General features: G+C 40.2%; 1 protein-coding gene across 4 annotated transcripts in view; it reads left to right on the top strand.

Annotated features, from left to right (window-relative positions):
* Pid1 (phosphotyrosine interaction domain containing 1) overlaps nt 1–19,668 on the top strand; it is a 228,138-nt gene extending 208,470 nt beyond the window's left edge. For all 4 annotated transcript variants that reach the window (XM_041650611.1, XM_041650608.1, XM_041650609.1 and 1 more), the window contains one exon: nt 17,536–19,668. In XM_041650611.1, coding sequence (XP_041506545.1) covers nt 17,536–18,012 — 477 coding nt within the window. In that variant the 3' untranslated portion in view covers nt 18,013–19,668. The remainder of the gene's footprint in view (nt 1–17,535) is intronic.
* Nucleotides 19,669–22,194: the final 2,526 nt, after the last annotated feature.

Genomic DNA, 22,194 nt, shown 5'->3' with positions numbered 1-22,194 from the left:
TAGATTACACTTTTTTTGATTTTCCAAGATGACTTCCAACAATCTTCTAGTATATCTAGGATATCTGCACCCTGAGGTGCCGGGTTCTCTGGCATTTTCTCATAAACAGCAGTTCTTTCCACGTCATGGAGGTTGTCTGTATTCTGGTTACTCTCTTACTAAGGGACCCACAGCCATCCGCCTCAGCGCAGTTGACCTTTCTAATTGTTTTTTAACTCAGAAGAAGAAAGAACTTTGCTTTGTTAATTGTCCTTTATTTCCTTTGCAAACACATAGTTCAGCAGGAAATCTTTGTTCTGTTTCTGTAGCTTATTGCATGCAGATCTTAACTCTCCACTCCTCTTTGGCTTTCAGTGAGCAGGGGTGGAAAATTCAGTGAATTCTTTGTACTTTCATGATCTAGAGCATTTTCTTAGATGTGTGATCTCAAATACCTTTTCAGCATCTCTCTGGAAAATTGAAACAAAAACCCGGAGTTGGGCAAGGCAGAGGGAGAGTGTTCTGCCATTGGGTAGAATCTACGATATCATTTCATCTAGATTCCAATTCCCTAAAGATATTTCTAATATAATCTTTAGGTATTTTACTTGTGGGATGGACTTTTTCCTAGATAAATGTGGCCACCACAGTGCAGGGCATGTTTTCCCTATGACTGAATGTTGTTTTCATTGTGCACCTGTAATTTAATGAAACAAAAAGACAAATGCTTGTTTGCAGGGGGAAGGTGCACTGGACAGAGTCAAGGATGAAAAATGAATGCTTTTATTAACGTTTGCATTGCGCTGTCATGAAGGATTTTGTCTTTTTCTGGTGTTGCCACAGCAGCATTCAGCATATCTCAAGGTCAGCAAAAAAAAAAAAAAAAAAAGAAAGAAATTCTGTGTGTTATGATAAAGTTGTGTCTACTGCTTTGTACTTGGAGAAAACCTTAGATAAATGCTGCTAGAAAAACAAAGTTGATAATTCCATCTTGAAATAAATAAGTTTACCTCCTCAAGGCAAACAAAGACTAGGTAATTTCGCATCTATTTTCTTTACCTTTGGAAATGAAGTATCAAGAAAATAGAACTCTAATATTAGAGTTTATCTTAGTGTAGACCGTTAGGGATTTTGGGGTAAAATTATTTTAATCATAGTGGCAGGACAATTTTTCAAACTGGAAATTGATTTTAGGAAGAAATGTGTGAACACCTTGATTACCAGATTGCTTGGTGGATGCACTGGGAAGAGGCAAATGAGAGGCACATCAGGCAGAAAGATTAATTTGGCTCTGGGCTGCAATCATAGGAATTGCTTTTCATTTTTTAGAGGAGTCTCATTTATGCTATATTATATTGAGGCTTTATTGATGTGCTTGCTAGATTTTGCATTTCCTAAAGATAGACCACTTAGTCATATGGATTGTTCTTCTTCAGATGACAGAGAGGAAGTTTGCCCGGTGAGAAGCACTATGTATCTGTCATCTATGGCCATGGTACTGCTGTATAACAAATTACCCCAATCTCACTAGCTTGCTATGGATCGATTTTATGTATTTAAATGGTAAGGTGTTCGAAGATTAACTGGGGTCCATGGGTCAGATTGTTGGCCCAGATTTTGACCTTCAAGGCTGCCTCATAGTATTCTTATTGTTTAAATAGTTTGGCTTAAGAGGCTTTGAATAAGATTACTGAATAGTGTCTGTTAAAGGATAGTGTCTGTTCATGAGGAGACAAAGCGGATTACTCGACATGACTGTGTTCAGCTATCACTGCCTTTGAGGAATTAATTTTTAGCTGAAATTCTAGGTTTTCTGGATTTGCAGTCTAGTTCTCCCCAACCTGAAGGTCCCCCTTGGAAAAGTGGCCCAGTCTTGGAATCTTGCTTCTGGCATGAGTAAGAGATACACGGCTTACAAAATTAGGTCCTACTTGGATGCTATACGTGAAAATGTTGACCAGTTTTTAAAACAACAAGACTGTGTGGCTGTGAAAGTTCAAAATCCGTGTATGTGGCCACATTCTCAGACTGCTTAGAACAGAATCATATTATATTTATAATTTTTCTCTGTTAAGGGCAGGATCATCATCAGTTTATCAGATGATGCATTTTGTACATCAACTTGTATACATACAGATAATTCAAGGAATACCTTTATCAGATTTTCTTTTGTTTGGAGGAGGGCAGAACTTGAACCAAGAGCCTTGTACATCTAAGTATATGCTCTACCAGTGAGCACAACCACCAGCCTGTAGTTCTCTTTTATTTCGGCATTCATTTATACTTGTGCTCATAGGAACTATTGTAAACGAGGTTTCTCTGGTGGCTCCCTCACCCCACCTTGTCCTGCAGCCACTTCTAAATAATCACTTAGAGGCTTAGTATTAATTGCAAAATGTTTGGCCTATTGCTCAGTCTTCTTACTAATTAGCTTTCACAACTTAAACTGACCCATTTCTATTAATCTATATATTACCACATGGCTGTGGCTTTACCGGTCCTTCTTGGTTGGCTGTGTGGAGTCGCCCTGAATGTGCCCCTCTTTCTCCTTATATCTCCCTATTTCCCAAATGGAGACATTTGGTTTTCCCACCTGGCTTTATTCTGCTTTGTTATCGACCAAAGCAGCTTCTTTATTAACAATGAAAGAGATACATATTCACAAGGTCCACACATCCCACAGCAAACTCTTCAAGATAGATAGACATCATAGAAGTTGTGGTTTGCTTCAGAGCTAAAAGCAGCATTCTTGTTTGGAAAGCCAGATGTGAACTCTTGGTGGACAGGAGAGTGTTGCCACAGCTAGTCATCTCTCCTTGTGGCGACAACCTGAAAGGCTGATGTGACACTGGAAACTTCCAGAAGCTCTGGGCTTCGGTTTGTACTACAGTAAAGGAGATGGGATGTTTTTTCTTATGAGGTGAGGGAATTTTCCCATTTTGTTCACTGTCACCAATATGCAAGCCACAGTCTGGCATGGTTTGGGTGCCTGATAAATGCTTGCTTTCAGACGGGCAAAGGCTTGTTTTGCTTTTGTTGACCACCTGGTATATTTATATTTTCTAAGTTCACAGATTTTGGGACTCTGGTTTTGGAGGACTCAAAGTCATCCATTTTTCCTAATAGATATAAACACTCAGACAAGAAATGAAGCTGTCTGAGAAAAATCCACTCAGGAAACAAGCCAAACTTGTATGTATATTGCAAATTTATATATGTTTTATTCCTGCTCGGCAGGTGTTTTAATTGATGTAAAACTGCCTTCCATTCATATGTGGTGCTATTATGTTTAGGTTTACAATGACTCTGCTGGATTCGTATGGCACAGGCTTCTGCTGTTGGAAGCCATTGGTGACTAAGACCGCTTTAAAGACTTCGCTGCTCCAGAGCAGTTATATCTGGAACATAGTAAAGAATAAATGCCATGGAAACGAAGCTGTGTTTCTGCACTGCAACCATCTACTGGACACTACTGTTACTCAGAAAGGAAACTTTCAGATGTGTTCATGCTCAAGTTTGGGTTGCTTCCATTATTCTCGGCCCACTGCCAACATTTGCAGGGAGCCAGCTGCCGGAATTTTAATTGAATACCTTTTCCCTTCACGTCGGCTCGAGACCAGGGAGCTTCTAGGTAATTTTCAGACCAGCTTTATCTCCCTTTCTAAAATGAACACCTACCTCCAGGTAAAATTAGACGATAAATTACCAAGTAAATTTAATTCATGGATGAGGGCTTCAGGGGAGGAAATGGACCAGCATGAAAATCTGCTTTAAAAGCAGCATGTGCTTTATCCATCTCCATTTGTTGAGGAGAAATCTCCACAAGATAAGGCCTGTGTGACAGCAATTAGAGGGAAGGTCCCTGGTAGCAGAAGAGATGGTCAGTCTTCTCCCTGGAGGAGCAGGAACTGTGATAAGATGCTACTGCTGGCAAGCCAGTTAAAGTGGGACTCTTTAAAATAGAATACTTAATTGTAGAGTTTTCTTCTATGTCCATTACTCTAAAGATCTGACATTTCTTTGCATTATTGTTTATATTTCTATGTACATTTTCACAGACCCACAAGATGGTGATTTTGAAAATCCCCCTGAGAACTTATCACCCTTAGTCCACATATATGTATAGTTATTATATGTATGAATTATGTTTACTCCTTTTGTTGAGGAATTAATGGGCATTATGGTGTTATTTAGCCACATCAGCAAAACTGGAGGAAGGATGGAGGAGGGTGGGAACTTCACAATGTCTTTGGATGGGATGGCAAAGAGAGGTAAAAATTGTGGGACTCTGAGACCATGTTGTCTTGGCTCTAAGCTGAACTTGAGTATTTTCTACCATGAAAATCAGGCAACTAGCACTTTTCTGAAGGAAGATACTTGGTCAAGGCATGGTTTTAGACCCTGAGTAAATCAACTGAGGTCATGTTGCAAAAGGAACATATTACTTGCTAGATGGAGTATTCAGTAGGAAGGGGGAGAATTGAGGACTCTTGAAGAATTCATACTGGGCTATAAAGCTGCCCAGTTGTGAAGGGGAAAGATAAGGAAAATGTGGTATATATATGCATATCCATATCCATGTACAAAGACTTACACATTATGTATACACGTGAGCACTCTCACGTGCATACAACAGACCTTTTTTTTTTTTAATCCATTAAGAGCTGACTGAAGTTTGCAGGAAAATGGATGCAACTGGAGAATCCTATTAAATAAAATAATCTAGTCTAAGAAAGGCCAGCATCTCATGGCTACTTTTTGTGTATGTATATATTACATGATCTCTTGTAAAAGAGATTTGTTGGCACCCAGACATCATCTCAGTACTGTTTAGCAAGAGATGGGAGGGTCCCTAGGGTCTGCTGGTTAGCTAGCCTAACCTAGTTAGTAACTACAGATAAAGTAAGAGAAGCTTCTCAAAGGAGAATAATTGAGGAAGGTGCTTGACATCAACCACCAGATGCCAAACATAGGCCCTCACATATGCTTGTGCACATAGATATACAATGCATGCATACATGTATCCTATGATTCAGATAATCACAAGCAGTCAGAAACTCCAGTGCCCAAAAGGTAATGTTATCAGCTCTCCTTAGTCAGCAGGTTTTCTACTTTTAATGAGGTAAAATTTGTTCTGTTAACTTCTTGTTACTTTTGTTTTAATCAAAATTTATGGAGAATTTACTTCCTAATGCAGTTGGAAGAATAAAAGCAAAGAATTGCACACCTAAATGGTTACTGAGGACTAAAGTCCCACAGAGCTCACTGATCTTGAGATGGGACATTCTATTCCAAGATTTCTAATGACCTCTCCTTTGTCTCTAAGGTGACCTGTGTAGGCATATTGTGTACATATGGCTGCATACATGTGCATGTTATACAGATTAGGCTCAGGTGCAGTGCTTATGTAGAGGGGCCACAACTTCACAGGACCTTTCCAAATATACCACCTCCTGGCAACTACAAAAAGGTATTATCAGTAAGGATCCATGTACAATTCAATAGAGTACAAGAACCTCTCGAGATGCACAGTCTGTCTGAACTCATAATAAGGGGCTTGCAGCGACAACAATCTTGAGATTTCTGTGTGCATCATAGGACCAGGATAGCACCAGAACCCTGCTGGAGAATCTATCCATCCCTTTTGACAATTAGAGAATTCCCCAGGGCTTTCTTCTGTCATGGCCCTCATATGACATTGTGATGATGTGGAGGGAGATTTGTGCTCTAATTGGGAATTCATAGGCAAAGATGATGTACTGTTGCTTTTCTTCCTGGAGTCCTACAGCCTCTTCTGATATTGTTTCAGGGACAACACTCCTGTGGAGAGCCACAACAGCAGATTACCTGAAAACTGGGGTCTCTTACATTGGAGGAAGTTTTATAGACAAATGACTTTACCATTTGGGCATGTTTCTGTAGTTATAGGGCTTTGACTCCATGGAGTTCATTATCCATGTGAGGTGCATGCAGATGAAAATGTATGTATCTAAATATAGCATATGTCTATGTCTAAGTGTGTATCTAATTTATACATAAATACCCCCAAGGTAATAATGAAGTAACGTAGTTCCTAGGGTACATGGTGCTTCCAGGAAACAGGATTTAACACCATGCCCCTGGGTAGTACAGTAAACACTTTCAGAGTTCTATGTGTTCTGTGTATAAATGGCTTTGTGTGATCTCCCCCTCTGAATTAAAAATAGCACAACTGGTTAAACTTATAAAAGAAATTACAATATGTCTCCCATGCAATAGTAAATTCCTGTGTACCTGGTCCCCTAATCCTCAGCTAGTAGGTCATCACAATCCATCCGGGGAAATGATTGTTTTATGTTGTGTTTCTGCTTTTCTGCTGATATTGCCTTGCGATTCACATGAATTCCTGCTTCTGATCAAGATTGCCATTATCATCCATTTTATCTATCATCATTCTGGACATTCTGAGCCATCAAGGGAGATTTGAAACAAAATGAAATACAAACGTTGGAAAGAACAGATAAACAGTCTTTGTGGAAACGAGAGTCAGAGAAATTGAATGCATTATTTACAAGGGAAGCAATATGGATCACCAAAAAAGCACACAAAAATACTCCATCTTATTGGTAACTGAAACAATAGCAGGATAACACTTTTATTTGTCAGTTTAGTGAAGCTGGTAACAAGACGGCTGCCCTTGTTGAAAGTATCTGGTCCCTGGAAAGACTTTCGTGTAGTTACAGGATATGACATGGATTAGATGTCCTGCAAGGCAATTAAATATGTATATCCAAATCTTAAACATGTTCATGTTCATTGCTACAGCGAAATTGCTCACAGGAATTTGCCATAGGAAACATGTCTTTTTATGTTACTAAAGACTTTGAAAATCTCATGAAATTATTGAATCCTCTCCTGGGAAAATGCAAGCATGTGATGCAACCAAATCTGCATTACTCTCTCCCACTGTACAGTGGTTGACAAAAAGGCAGCTACTCATAGCATGTGAATTTCTTTTCATTGTTCCTAAATCCCAAGTACTGTTACTGTGACAATTGGAAGAGATCCGTACAACTAACACTCAACACACGAGCCTCTGGAGAACATTGCAGATTCAAAGCATAGCACACCCTCCTCCCCTGTTTGAGTCTGTCCTGCTTATCCTTGATGATTTTTGGATGACTGACAGGCAGGTAGCACATCCTTGCAGCATCTGTAGCCAGACAGGAAGGATAGGAAGGGTGACCAGAATAAGAGAATCCCGGGAAGAAGAAAAGCAGAAAGTCAGTCACCATCTAGACGCAGAAGAAGCAAGATGAGAATACCTTACTGAGAAAAGGTTCCACGCCACATGGCTAAACATAGATAAGAAATATGGGTTAATTTAAATTGTAAGAGGTAGTTAGTAATAATCCTGAACAATAGGCTAAATAGTTTATAATGTAAGCCTCTGTGTGTTTCTTTGGGACTGAATGACTGGAGGACCAGATGGGACAGAATCTTCTGTATACAAACCCTGACTCTCTTAGTGTGTAATTGCCACCATCATCATAAATATCCATAGCCAGATAGCCCTCATTTGGTTGACAGGAGAGCCTTCAGGCAGTTGTTGACTATTTCATTCTGTCTTTCCACTTTCTGGCAAAGTTCAATGTTCTGGAATGGTCTCCAAGTTTTAACTGTTAGGTTTAGGACTGGTTCTCTCCAGGCATGGCTTTTTGCTGCATGCATGCTACTGTTCACAGGGCAGTGGACACAGCGAAAAAATATGTATATGTGTGTGTAAGCACCCATGTGGACAAAATCTACCTATATGTTGATACCAGTGTCAACCTGTCTATCTATCAAAAGCCATGGATTTGTGCAAATTACGCATATCCCCCAGAATTTTGCCTTCTGTATTGACTTCCAAAAGTGAGAGACCTAGTTCTTCATTTACTGGTTTAACTTGCAACTCCAGTAAGCACAAAACAGGTGCAGGGTCACACATATTCACTGCTTTAAAAAGCAAACAGCACATGTAATTCCACATTGCCTTGTAGCTTTTCCTGCTCAAGCCTGAGGACAGGAACATCACTTGGGTGTTTTGTTCCCTCCTCTCTGGCTGCACATTTCCTTTGCAATCCCATGGGACTCCCTCGGTTTTGTTTTGATTTCACTTTGAACTCTTTCTCCCCCTTCCTGTGGCCTGCATTAATCTCAGTTTCCCTTATTCTGGATGCCACAACTGTGTGGAATGATGTTCTAAAAGCTATCATTTCCCCAAGTGGGTACGCTGTTCTCAAATCACTGTGAGATTTAATTCCATTACCAGCCACCCCCTGTTGGAAACATGTTCTTGTTCTTTTTGGATTTTCTTTTTCCTAACTGAGCAAATTCATAAAAATATGAGCTTTTACTTCTTCTTCTTGCTCTTATAGAGCAGTAACTTTTTGGTCTGCTATAATTTACATTATAATATAGCCAATAAGTCATTCTCTATGAATAAATTTGTTTTTATAGTATGCTATAGTTTATATAATATGCTTTTGTAATAACATCTTAGATGATTGTAGTATACTTTATCAAACTGCTTTGTTTTGTATGAGCATGAAAGCTTTTATGAGTTTTATAATTATGAGTGATGATGTAATGGATAAAGTCGCGATAGTGCATTTTTATATTGATGAGACATCTATAGCATTGCTAAGGCAGAAGGCAGGAGGGAATTCCACATTAACAGTTCCATTAAAGTGTCACACCAGTCTGCAATTCAATCATCAAAAAAACCTGAGTGACCGCTTTCTCTATTCTTGTCATCAAGAAAGCGAGCAAGGAGTAGTATATTGGAGGGAAGGGAAGGGGAAAATAATTCTATTTTCATCATAGAATTATACCTCCAAAATAATAAACAATTCTTTGAAAGAGCAAAATAAGGAAGGTGATTAAAAAATGGAAGACCAAACTAGGTGTGGCTTTTATAATATTTCTGCTCCATCTTCTGTGATTCTTTGTGAGGTTTAAGTATAAAAGTCACATTGTAGGCGTATCTGTTGAGGTTGGGCACAGTTTCTTATTCTCTGCCTTTTGATTGAGTGTGGCTCTCTCTAATAGTCTCCACCTGTTGTAAAAAGGAGCTTCTTTGAGACGGAGTGGGAGCTGAACTTACCTGTGGGCATGAAGATAAGCATTTAGAAATTATATTGATTTAGGAAAAATACCATTGTAGGGTATCCTCTCAGGAATAGAAGTCGCTTTGAAAAAAAGGGGAATAAAAAAATCAAGTTAGAACAGAACAAAACCAAAACTTCAGTGAAAATTTGTGCCAAGGTTTTCATTTGAACTTGTCCTTACTGCTCTGGAATCCATGGCAAATCATGGTTGGTTACTAGTACCTTTCCTTTTTGTTGTCCTACCTCCATAGGACAAAAATTAAGAGCTGTGGACCTTATATACATTTGCTTTGTATATTTATCACTTCTTAACACAATATTATACCAACGTTAGTCTTTTCAAACATTGAGTGCCTTATGTGGTCTATTTCTGATGAACTGTATGCCAAGGAAAATGAACTGGAAAAAGTTCCAAGGGCTGAGACTGGGGACATTTTCTTCCCCATTGCAGTGCCTGTCCCCTGAAACCATTCCTCAGAGTAATTCCCAAGCAGTGTGCCTGATATTGATTTAGCATTAAGAAAACATGACCCTTCGAGGACCTGCCTATAGCAGGCTTCTGAACATCAATCTCACTTCCAGCAAGCTCCACCTATGAGAAGGAAGAGGGTGAAATGAAAGCCTTGTCATGAAATAAATTGTTCTGGTGCCACTGGGTGGAGCAGCTCTGGGTCTGGACCATTCTGAGGTCAGCTCTCCACATGGGACCTGCTGGACCATTCTGAGGTCAGCTTTCCAGATGGGACCTGCTGAGGAAATGTGGGTTTTATTGTGGCGTCCTTTTTATTAAGTGTCGTTGTCTTCAGGGGCACACTTTGGTGCCCTTTAGATTAATTGCTCCCATCTTTGACAGTGTCAGTGACAATATTTCCAGGCTTCACATATCCAAGATCCAAATGACGGGATAAATTGCACATCAGAATGGCTGGGTACGTGCAAGGTAGGATGTAAAAATCTAATCCATCTACTTTACTGAAACAACTTGATATCATATATATATATATATATATAACACGAGCAAAATTGTCAGCCTAAACATGTAATTGTGAGGTACACGCTGTGGTGAACAGCAGAGCTTCACATGCATGACTTCATTGCAGTTAAAATAGAACTTAATTATTCCTAGATATCTAGTCTTATTTAATTTATTACCCTCATAGTATACATTTACGTTACAATATATCCCCCAGTAAAGTTCCCATGAATCTGATTTTAGGTTTTGTCAATGGAATCCATGAAAATGTTGAAGCTATAAAATATTCCTCATATCCATGACCTTAGGAAAAACTACTAAATATTTCTCAACAAGGGCTTGAGCATAAATAGGCTACGGACAAATATTCACTTGAGAAAATTATTGCTTTTAGTATTGTTGGTACTGTCGTAAATAGTACCAACAGATACCTTGAGGGATATACAGCCTTGCAGGGAATAGGACCAGATCTACCTTCCTTATGAATATTGGTTTGCTTGACTCAGACATATCTGACTTAGATGCTAGTCACAATCAAGAAGAGACCTGCACAGCAACCCAATGCTTGTCTAATCAGCTGGCCACTGTAGTGCAGTCAAACTCATATGGACTCTCCACCATTACAAGTACTTATGCTATGACTCATAGAAGTTAGATCTGAAGTTACATGATGAGTTACAGGGTTATTCTTTTGCAAGTTGGGAGATGTAGACCCAAGTTCTACTTGTGTTTATTAGTGGACCCTGAAGCATCTGCTGACTTCTCATTGGAAAATGGGTGATTTAGTTCAGATCAGCAGTTTCTACTGTGGTTAACAATAGATTTATATTTTCTATCATATATGCTATGCTTTGAACTATTTCCTTGCCCCCCAAGCCTCAACCTGTAAATGAAATTTATTATTTGCTAAATTATATGTAGGCATGCCACAGGAAAGTATCAGCAAACACATTTTAAAGCCTTTTTGGAACATTAAAAATAGTTAAGAGATCAGTTACTCCCTTGCACTATTTTCCTGAGTTACTCTGGGATGCAGATAGACTCGAATGGAGATGTCTCAACTCTTGGGAGGGTGACACCTATGCCAGACAAGGCCCTTCAGGGGAACCTGCTGGCCTCTTGACCCCCTCCTGTCTGAGCGGATCATCTATGAGAGGACAGACGGAATACAGCTGAGGGCAGCAAGGGTTCGAAATCCTACGTTAAGTCCCGGCCCCCATCTGGCTTGGACAAATTGCTTGATTTCTCCATAGGCCCCTAGTCTATAGAAGCAAGGTAATAATATTCCTTACATGTGGAGTCATAATGAAGGGTTATGATCTGCATAAACATTTCACCACTAACCTTGTATAAAGGAAGCCCTGGGTGACTGTCACCATCTATGGTCCAATTGCTGTTGTTGCTTTTGAGTCATGGGATTCAGGAACTATTTTCAGTTACTACCTTTTGGTCTTCACTCACTATTCTTCTAGAATCTTCCATGCTTATTATTTTGTAGACAAAAATTTCACAGTTTTTACTATGAACATCATTATCTCTTAATACTGCCTTTGCAAATTAGAGCACATGATACATGCCCATAACTGGCAGATCTGTTTGCAGTTTGGGCTGTAAAATGATTGGCGTGTCCAGTGGAGTTTTGTTCTTTTTGTCCAGCAAGAAGAGAGAAGATTCAAGTAAAGGTCTTAAGTAATCCCTATGTTTTCTCATTCCTGGTTCTCTGATGTATGCCAGTGGAAATCAATGTGAGAGCAAAGCAGTGGCATTTGACCCAGGGTTAACAGTAACTCTTGTTTTTCTCATCTTCTGTCTTGTAACCCAAAGGCTATGAGGCTATCCAGCTACGTTTTCTTCACCTTCTGTTCTATCACGCTATTTTATATTAGTCAGAGAAAGGCAGTCTCCTACAGAACACAGAGAAAGAGCAAGATCGTTCATAGCCTAAGGGGTGCTTCTAGAGAGCTTTTGTTCTCGATGGACCATTTTCTTGTCTTTTCCTTCCTTCCTTCCTCCTTCCTTCCTTCCTTCTTTCCTTCCTTCCTTTTCTGTTTTGAGAACTCCAGAAGTACACTGGACTGATGCCCAGTTTATAAAGCTGGGCTTATGCAGCCAAAAAGGCCAAAAACTCTTTGGTTGCAAAGGCGTGTGGACTCTAACATTATTATCCATCCATCTTGCATCCTTGTTAAAGGTCAAGGTCACTACTGTTCGTATCTTGTCTGACCTAGAGAGAAGTGGGGCAGGTTCTAAGCAGAATGAGTTATGTATTTGGCCTCCAGGAAGGAGGAGTGGTGTTGGCCGAAATGAGGAAAAATCTCAGGAACCGCAGCTTGTTTCGCCAGAGCTGAGCAGGACTGGACACGAACGCAGAGCTGGCGAGTGGGTTGGGAAGGAGAGGTTCCGAGGACAGCGGCTCTGTGGTTGCTGTCAGCACTGCAGACATGCTATGGCTCCCTCTCACGTACAGCCTCTCTGCCACGTGTTCGAAATGTTCTCAGACAGTCTCTTCAATTGGGACTGTACAAAGCTCACTGTCCCTCACTGCGGATACCGGTTGGGGTGGGAGTTTAAGTCATCAAGTGACACATGAGGACAAGTTTTCCTTTCTCTGCTATTTGTTTATTGCTCTTAGAATGATTCATTTACACTTGGTTTTTTACCCCACCCCTGTCTCTGACCACAGAAGAGATTCCAGTGTTCATGAACTGAGCCTAGCTAGCTCTTAATCCTTCTGAAGGCTGCTGCTCCCGTCATTTTACAAGTCTCTTTATTCATTCATTCCCCCTGGAAGGTAAAGAACAAAGAGAGAGAGAGAGAGAGAGAGAGAGAGAGAGAGAGAGAGAGAGAGAGGAGAGAGAGAAGAAAAAAGCCTGTGTACAAGTTTGGATAGATTTAGTGACCAGTTTTGAAATATGGAATTTTTTGTAACTCTGTAGCCCCAAAAGATTGTACCTCTTACCGTCAGGGCTTAAAAGAAGCCCATTCATCAAGGAAACATTCATCTCTTTTGGCACATACCCTCTCTCTCATCACCTGCTTCTGACACTGTTTACAGCTATACTGGTGGTAGCACACACTGAGCCATGCAGCAGAGAGGATGGCAAGCCTGGCAGGCCTCTGTGGAGAGTAGCTAGGGCATGGAATGTTTTCCCCGATATAGATTTCGAGCAAGCCCCTGTGACGTTGCTGATGTAGGTGCATACACATACAATGTTCCATGCTCTAGGATTTCAGTTTGCCAATATCTAGCTACTTCTTGACCCGGTATATAGCAGGGGTGTAGTTGCATACACAGTTGCTAACCCACCAGTGAGAGTAAGATTCTATCACAATTTGAGCCAACTTTGAAGATAACTTGATTTTTATTGGGGTGCACCCAAGAGCTGGCCAGCGACTGCCTCCGAAGTCAGGTTAAAGAGAGCAGCCCCAAATCGCTTTCTTGGACCCCTTTTAAGGAGTAAAATCAAGAGTAATTGCAAAGTAGGTTTAGATAAGAGAGACAATGGGGCAATAAATAAATGCAGAAAAAAATCAAAAGACATGTGGTTACCATGTGGTTAGGGAGGGTTCAGAGATTGTCAGGGAGGGTGGAGAGTCAGGAAGGGTAAGGATGTTCTATAAAACAAATCAAGATCATGGTTGGGGAAGGTCAGGTTCCAGGAAACAGAGAGAACACAGCTCTTACAGTAAATAGAAACTTAATTTTAACAAAACATATAATTGCTCCTGATTTTAAAATGGAGTCACGGAGGTTCCTTAGAGTGTCACTGAATTTTGGGTACTTTGAGAAAATTAATTAATTTTTTAAATTCTTTAAATTGACAGATTATAGCTGTATATCTTCACAGAGTGCAGGAGGATAATTTTGTACATTTCTACATTGAATAGCTATCAGATATTTATAAATAGTCCAGATGTTTAACATTTATCATTTTTTCATGATAACAATAGTCAAAATCCTGTCTTTTAGCTGTTTCAGGCTACCTGGTTTACAATTCATGTGACTGCAATCACTCCTATATACAGTAGTATATGTAATATTTGATTTATTCTGTCTGGCTGTCGCTTTGCAATCTTGAACCGGGTCTTCCCCCTCCAACCCTCCAAGCTTCTGCTGCAGATTATCCTGCTCTCTATTTCTGCAAGTTCGGCCTTTTTAGATTCCACATTCTTGTCATTTGTGAGAGTTGCAAAAAAATGAATAACATGTTTATTTTAAAGCGTGTCTGGATATATATGAATCTGGAAGAGATTCTAAAAGTGCCAGACAATTGAATCTCGCTAGTCATGTGGCAAGGCTAACTTCATCTTAGATGCCTGTGACCATCTAAGGACAGAGGTTGTGAGAACATGGAGGGACAGCAAGGACAAATGGGGATGTCTCTCTCTCTCATCCAATAGCAAAAACAGTCAATGGACATTCAGACTCTATGTCCAGTTCTTCACAGATCAACAAGCTGTTACTCACACCCCGCACATTTTATGTACAAAGTATGTTCCTACTACTCTCTGAATGATTCTGGGTACGTCTCCTGCCTATGTATAAGTTCGGCCCTTTAGACAGAGTTACAGTATCCCATCCCAAAGCAGATGTGATGGCCCAACTTCAATTCCAAAACTGGGGAGGTCGAGGCAGGTACATCTCTGGGAATTCAAGGTCAGTCTGGCCTACCTAACGAGTTCAAGACCCTCTGGAACTATGTAGTGAGATCCTATTGAAAATCCCAGTTGTCGATGAATTTGATAGATTTGATGCTTTTGCCATCGCGTGTGACACAAACATCCTTTATAGCTCCTCAGTTTACTGGGGTTTGATTTTGCTGTGGGCATATGTGATGACTTGACACTTTTGGCAATGCTACGTAATGGCTCTTTTCTGTCATCGGTGAAAGTAGACACTAGTTTACCCAGAATAAATTCTATGCATTATGTTTTACCTCAGTGCTTTAAAATTCTCTTTGTAAATATCTATGCATTATTACATAGCTTTTATTATTGTCTCATCAAAACCTTGAGTGTCTAATCTGTTCCATTCTTCAGTAAACAAACTCCCAAAATAAAAGTATTTTCCTTAAAAATCCTTACCTTATGGATGATAAGCATTCATAAGGAGAGTTACATTTTTTTTTGGCTGGCTGCCAGAATTTTATCACTAGAAAATTGCTTTTGATTTGAGTAAGTCATCTACAGCTTTTAATGAAGCTTTTGAAAAAGTACCTTTTAATTTTCTTACAGTTGAATTCTCTGTATAACTTTAAAAAAATTTGTGTGTGTGTGTAAATGCACTGAAAGTTAATCAAAAAAAATTTCCCTTCCTACAGACTATCTTTCTTTCTATCTAATAGAACTTGATATTTCTAGTTTCAGTGAAAATGATGTGTATATTTTCTCTTAAGGCACCCAAACTAGTTGGTTTTGTTTGTTTTTTTTTCTTTTTCTTTTTGTAAAATACATACAACACTAAAAACAACATCTTAAGCCATTTTTCATAGTATTTTTATTGATTATTTGGAAACTTCACATCATAAACCTTGAGCACATTCACTTCTCAGTCCTCCAGGTCTGTTCCCTCCACCTTTTAAGCCCCTCCCCCCAAAAGAAGAAATAAAACACAAACAAATAAAATAACAAATAAACCAAGTCCAATTGGTGTTGCTCGTATACTCACCGGCAGTACTTTGGAGAAGGTAGGAATTAGTAGGGACGTGAGATATATCTCATGTGAGCCCCTTTGTAGTTCTTAAGAGAAGGTTGTAAAAGACTCAAGCTTAGCTGTCCCTGTTCCCTTGTCTTTTCTGCCCCTGCTCAGCATCTAACTTCTTCCTTTTAGTCAGACTTTTTCATGGGGACCAACAGCTCCACGGTAATGACATGGAGACTTATTACTAATTATAAAATCTCAGCTGATAGCTTAGGCTTGTTTTTAGCTAGATGTTATAACTTAAATTAACCAATTCTACACAACTTTACATTGTTCATTAGTTGACCACTGTAGGTTTTTTGTTTGTTTGTTTTTTTACTCTTTGGAGGCCCAGCTCACAAATGGATGGAGACACAATCTTACTTATGAATACCTGGTCTTAGCCTGGCTTATGTCTAGCCAGATTTTCTTAAATTATCCTGTATACCTTTTGTCTCTGGACTTTTACCTTTCTCTATTCTATATGCCTTTCTTTCTTTCTTACTCCGAGACTGGTTGTGTGACTGTGTGGCTGGCTTCTGGTGTCCTCCTCTCCTCTTTCTTCATTCTCTCTGCCAGCCAGCCCTGCCTGTTTCTCTCTCCTGCTTAACTATTGGCCCCCCCCAGGTCTTTATTAGACTAAGCATGTGGTTTAGGCAGGCAATGTAACACAGTTTCATAGAGTTAAACAAATGAAATATAAAAGAATGCAACACATCTTTGCATCATTAAACAAATATTCCACAGCATAAAAGAAGGTAGCACATCTTTAATATTCCACGACAGACCACTTGGGTTTCATTCAGTTCTTTAATGTCTACGTTTCAGTGGTAGCAGGTCTACCTGTCCTGATGAGAAAAGCAATAACATATACCTCTGGGTAAGTTACGAACAGAGGCAGATGTGGTCAGAAGACAGCAAATGGAAGTCAGTTCTCTCCTTCCATAACTTAGGTTCAGGGACTGGACTCGTCTTCAGGCTTGGCCACAGGTGCCTTTATACAGCTAAGTTCTTTTGCTTTCTCCCAAGCTTTTTAAAAAAGACAGTATCTAAATCTTTTGGAATGATTTTCCCTCCTTTGAATAGTGCCTAGCTAGCTATCTGATAACCTTGCATTCTAGCCTTCCCTAGTCTCTCAGCTACAGTCATTTAACCAGATACCCTTCATTTCACAAACTGTTTAGCTTGAAAAGCAAAGCATTGCTGTATTTTTAAAACTTCTCAGTGGAAGGGGGAAATCATGCTTCAGGCTGTAATTTGAACAGAACACATTTTTGTGTCTTTGGTATTTGCTAGAAGCAAACAGCATAAAGGAAGTCAGAAAGGGAAGGATTTGCAGAGAGGATTCAGCCAAGAGATAAGCTTCATAAAGGCTTTGTTTTGCAGATGCACCGGCCTCCTGGTTTCCTGCTGTCTTTGAGCTCTTGCTCACATTTCTGGCTGAATGAAAGTAAACTTCTAGTGACCTCTGATTTCAAAGAAATGCCAAATTAATGAAAGATCATCATCATTGGTCATTTTTTAATTTAAAAGGGGTTTGGAAGAGGGAAGGAGTTCTCCAGGTATTAGATTTTAAAAAGTCCAACTCTGTTTAAAGAAGTTCAATACATTTGCCCTGGAGGAAACTTGCTAGGAAGAAATTCTGCTTCCATGGGGTCCAGGAGTGGCTCTGCCACTTTGGTGTGCATCACATGTCTTGTCTCTTAGCTTTTCCGAGTGAGCTCAGTGCGCCATGCTGACCTCCCCCTTTCCTTCCTGTCTCCCGTCTGCAGGTCACCTATCTGGGGAAAGTCTCTACCACAGGCATGCAGTTTTTATCTGGCTGCACGGAGAAGCCGGTCATTGAGCTCTGGAAGAAACACACTCTGGCCCGAGAAGATGTTTTTCCAGCCAATGCCCTCCTAGAGATCCGTCCATTCCAAGTCTGGCTTCATCACCTTGACCACAAAGGCGAGGCGACCGTGCACATGGATACCTTCCAGGTGGCTCGCATCGCCTATTGCACAGCTGACCACAACGTGAGCCCTAACATCTTCGCCTGGGTGTACAGAGAGATCAACGACGACCTGTCTTACCAGATGGACTGCCATGCCGTGCAGTGCGAGAGCAAGCTGGAGGCCAAGAAGTTGGCGCACGCCATGATGGAGGCCTTCAAGAAGACTTTCCACAGTATGAAGAGTGATGGGCGGATCCATAGGAGCAGCTCATCTGAAGAGGCTTCCCAGGAATTAGAATCTGATGATGGCTGAAGGAACTTGAGATGTTCCAGTGAAGGCAGCATTTGGGCAAGGAGTTTCAGAAGACAGATGCATCTGCAATGATTCAAATTTGGTATGAAAAGACTGCCAAAACTCTTGGCTGACCATGCTTTTTAAATTCAGAAGAGCAATTCTAAATCTAAAGAAATGTATCATTAATTACGTGACATTGATATCTGCTGCTGCTGTGCCCATGAGGAGAGTGGGCGTGTGGACGAGGAGGAAAGTTCCAGACTGTCTTCTTGGGTTTTTCTCCTATTTCAACACTTCCGGGTGGGAGATCTCCATGCCTATTTTCACCATTCTCAGGCAAATGCTCCGTGGCTGTAGTCTGATGGACTGTTCCCATCTGCCTTATGAAATCCAGCAAGAATGTTAGCAGCATCTTTGTGATCCCTAGGCGGGCGGCGTGGGGTGGTGAAGCTGATGTGGAGGCTTCAGGATGGAAAGGACTTGTCTCGGTAACTGACGGATTGCTCCTCCTTGCTTGGCATGTTGGCAGACGCTCTCCTCAGCACATGAATCAGCACAGCTTGGATTAAGCTTTACAACTAACAGCACGCTAGATGGCAGATAGTTCACAGTTAAAGATAATGCTTTGATTTACATGAGTATACCAAGTAGTACCCTCCTCTTGTATTCACTTCTTCTATTTTCTTAGAATCCTTGCAACTAATGATCATTTCTGTCCTCCTGTCCCCCCGCCTATGTTTCTCCTTCTTCCAGCCTCCCCAAAAGGGATGGAGGCTCAACATACTGCAGGACTCCAACAAAGAAGAAATAACAAATTAATTAAATGAACAGTCAGCAAATCTACCAGGACTCTCAGACATCAGACACCCTAGAGAAAAGGGGGGATGGGTGGCCAGCGTCTATAGAGGTTGCCCTTTATAAAGTCCTGGCTTGTAGTAGCTTACATCGTTACTACACTGTTGGATGACTCCTTCATGGATGTTTTAAACTTTGACATGACATTGCCTGGGAAGTCTTGCTCTATTATTCAGCATTGAACTCAAGAAGGGAATGAGTGAAATCAAGTCTGTGTAGAAATCCCACGTCTATCTGGAAACTTATAAAGGAAAATGTGATCTTGTTGTCCTAAAGCCAATAATATCTTAGAGTCAGAATGATCCCTTTGAACATCAGTTCTGAAGAAAAATTCTCACTGATAGCTTGAGATCTCTCAATTTTAAGATCTTTGCATATCATAAAGGATCATGGAACGTATTTGTTAAAATATACACATTTAAGATGAATAGACACATTAAGAGGGCACATGAAACACTTTTTCAAGTGATATTGCCCCTTTAAAAGGTGTGTTTTACTTCTCGTGATGTTAGGGGCAACAGGGCACCTTAGAAGCCTTAAGAGAAAGATAATATAATCCAGACAGCAATGGTGTTGGTATTTTTGGTTTGTGTACCTGTGTGTCCATGTATGTGTTTGTGTGTGTGTGTGTGTGTGTGTGTGTGTGTGTGTGTGTATGTCCCCCATGTGGGTACAGTTTCAAGGCATGTACAATAAGCATGGAGTCGTATTGGTGAGGACTCACCTCCTGAAGATATGCTTGTTGCATTATGACATATGTAAACTATTCTTTAGATAAATGCATTCACTCTTTAATAAAAATATGTTTGTGTTAATAAAGCCCGGGTGTTTCATACTTTATATGAACTTCCCCTTTTTTAAGCGATGAAAATTTGATGTGTAAAATAAACCAAACTTGGTAAACAGGGCAAGTTTATCTTTTTGTTTTTTAAATTGATCGTAGATAGGGTATTCTTTGTGTTTACAGATCTTTTTAGATCTGTAGATTTGCCTTTCATAGCTGGCTGCCCCTTAATTTAGGTAATAATGTTATTAACAGTGTTGATCTTTTTTTCTTAATGGATGCACTGATTTCAGAGGAGAATGCTTGTAATCAACTGCTATTTAAAACCTCTTGTGCATCTTTGTAGAACCCTACCATGAGCTCTCTGCCAACACAAATTCCCAAACAAGCCAAATTAAGTAACATCTAGGTTTAATGGGATTCCTGTGTTCTTAGGTGGCCCCAAGGGGGAACCAGGAGGCCATGATGCAACCACAGGAGGAAGGAAAAGGGACCACATGTTCCTCTTTTGGGAGTTCACTTAAATACTCTGTGGGAGTGGTCCCCCTGCTGGGATTCGGAGTCCAGATCAATACAACTCTCAGGCTCAGGGCTGGGGTCTATGCTTCGAACTTAACACCATCCTGAATTCCTGAAAGGTAAGCCAAGCATGAATCCTTTGGAGAATGGATACTAATGTCTCCCCAGGCCATGAGATCTCAGAATGGGCCACATTAATACAGCAAAGAAGCTGGCTGCGGAGAAATGTCCTTCATAGAATCGGGAACGAACAGAAACAAGGCTTTGAAGGAGAAAATGTGAGTGCCTGCTGAACAGATGGGATCAAGTGTGGATTACTCTCATCCTGCTTGGAATGGCGCTTCTCAAGTGTTGCGGTTCTCCCAAGTTCATGTTCACACTCTTGTCCTGGAATTTAAAAGGAATGAAAGAGTGAAGAAGGGAGGGAAAGGTGGAAACAAGAGAGAAGGGGAGAGAGGAAGTAGGAAGGAAAGTGGAAAGGAAAGTAAGAATGAGAAGGAAAAGAAAAAGGAAAGAACCCAGCCATAACATCTGAAAACAATATCCCCTTCCTTTCTCAGTAATCGGCCATCAGAATCCCTGTATACAAAAGGGTAATTCATTACAAAAGAGTATTGCTAGAATTCTGTCTTGAGTGCAAAGCATAATATGCTATGTGAGTGGCTGGGATAATATCAGCATGACGATTCTGGTGAGAAGACAGTTAAGTAATTGAAAGATAATAATATAATGTTATTTTTGAAAAAGCTAATGAAATCTTCTAGACTTCATTGTCACCCTCTCAAATGAGCCTGCCTTTCTTCCTGTTCTAAGTGTTTCCTGTACCCTTCTGTACCACAGTCTCTGCTAGCAGCCACAGGCATTAACTCCCACTCAAGTCCAGCAGACACACTGGTAATACGGGGATGGGGGGAGGGGTACATTAAAATCCTAGATCTTCTGTATCCTTGGCCAAGGGTGAGCCAGGACCTTTACTGAGATCCCCCTGAGGGGTACAAGGTTGTTACTGTGTTCAGGCAAGATCCTTCTTCTCTGGGTTTCATTTCTTAGTGAAACCTAGCTTATTTTAAGTTAGAATATTAAAACATTCTAAATAAACTTTTTTCGTATTTATTTATTTATTTTGCTATTCGTTTTTGAAGTGCTTAACAGAGGCAGAATTTTAAAAGCCAAGGTCCAAGAGATTTTGCTGAAGCACAAATAGCATAAAATCTTGATCAAGTTATTTTCCTGGCTGTGGACAATGGAGAAAATTCTCTGGTTAGCCTACATAAGATGGCCCTTTGAGTTTGTTTTCACTAGGACATACTAAAACAGAGACCTGAGGAGAAGAGTCAGCAGTTAAGAGTGATTGCTAATCATGCAAAGGACCCAAGTTTCGTTGCCAGACCCCGTATCTTATGCGTCACAAACACATATAACTGAACTTGCCATGGGATCTGATACCCTGGTATGGCGTCTATGGGCACTAAATGCACATAAAATAATGTAAACCCTAAATAATAACAACAAACGCTTTAAAGCTAGGCTTTCTGCTACAGGATTTTGTATGTTATTCACTATGGTTTCCAACCACACATTTATTTATATAATTATGCAAATGTCTATTTAAATGTCTTGTGGGTTATCTTTAAGATGGTGGAAATGGTCTTTTTGTTGTTATTGTTCATGTTTTATCTCCACTTCTATGGCAGACGCCAGGAGAACCTAATTAAGTTTGTTAGAGGGCAGCCAAATGGATGGAAGGATGCATAGGTGGAGGGATTAATCACCATGTCCTGGATTCACAGCTTTGAGGGTAAAACCCTGGAAGGATGGAAGGCTCCCTAGAGTTTTCTTTTCCCAGTTGCCTCAAAGATGTGTAAACTGCTTTTTACTTAAGCATTGGCTCTTGCCTAATTGCGGAAATAAATTGAGGATGTATGTAGAGATGGGGAGAAAAATAATGTTAGATGAACCATACAGCTGAAATATAATATGCATGACCCAAGGAAACAGACAGATAAGACAGTACATGGTATCTGTGCCTAGCAGATTAGAGA

Source organism: Microtus oregoni, unplaced genomic scaffold, assembly GCF_018167655.1.
Source record: "Microtus oregoni isolate MIOR12 unplaced genomic scaffold, Mior012 000004F_ref0000308, whole genome shotgun sequence".
NCBI classification, from domain to species: domain Eukaryota; kingdom Metazoa; phylum Chordata; class Mammalia; order Rodentia; family Cricetidae; genus Microtus; species Microtus oregoni.
The sequence above is the reverse complement of the archived record's forward strand: the minus strand, read 5'-3'. Positions and strand labels throughout refer to the sequence as shown.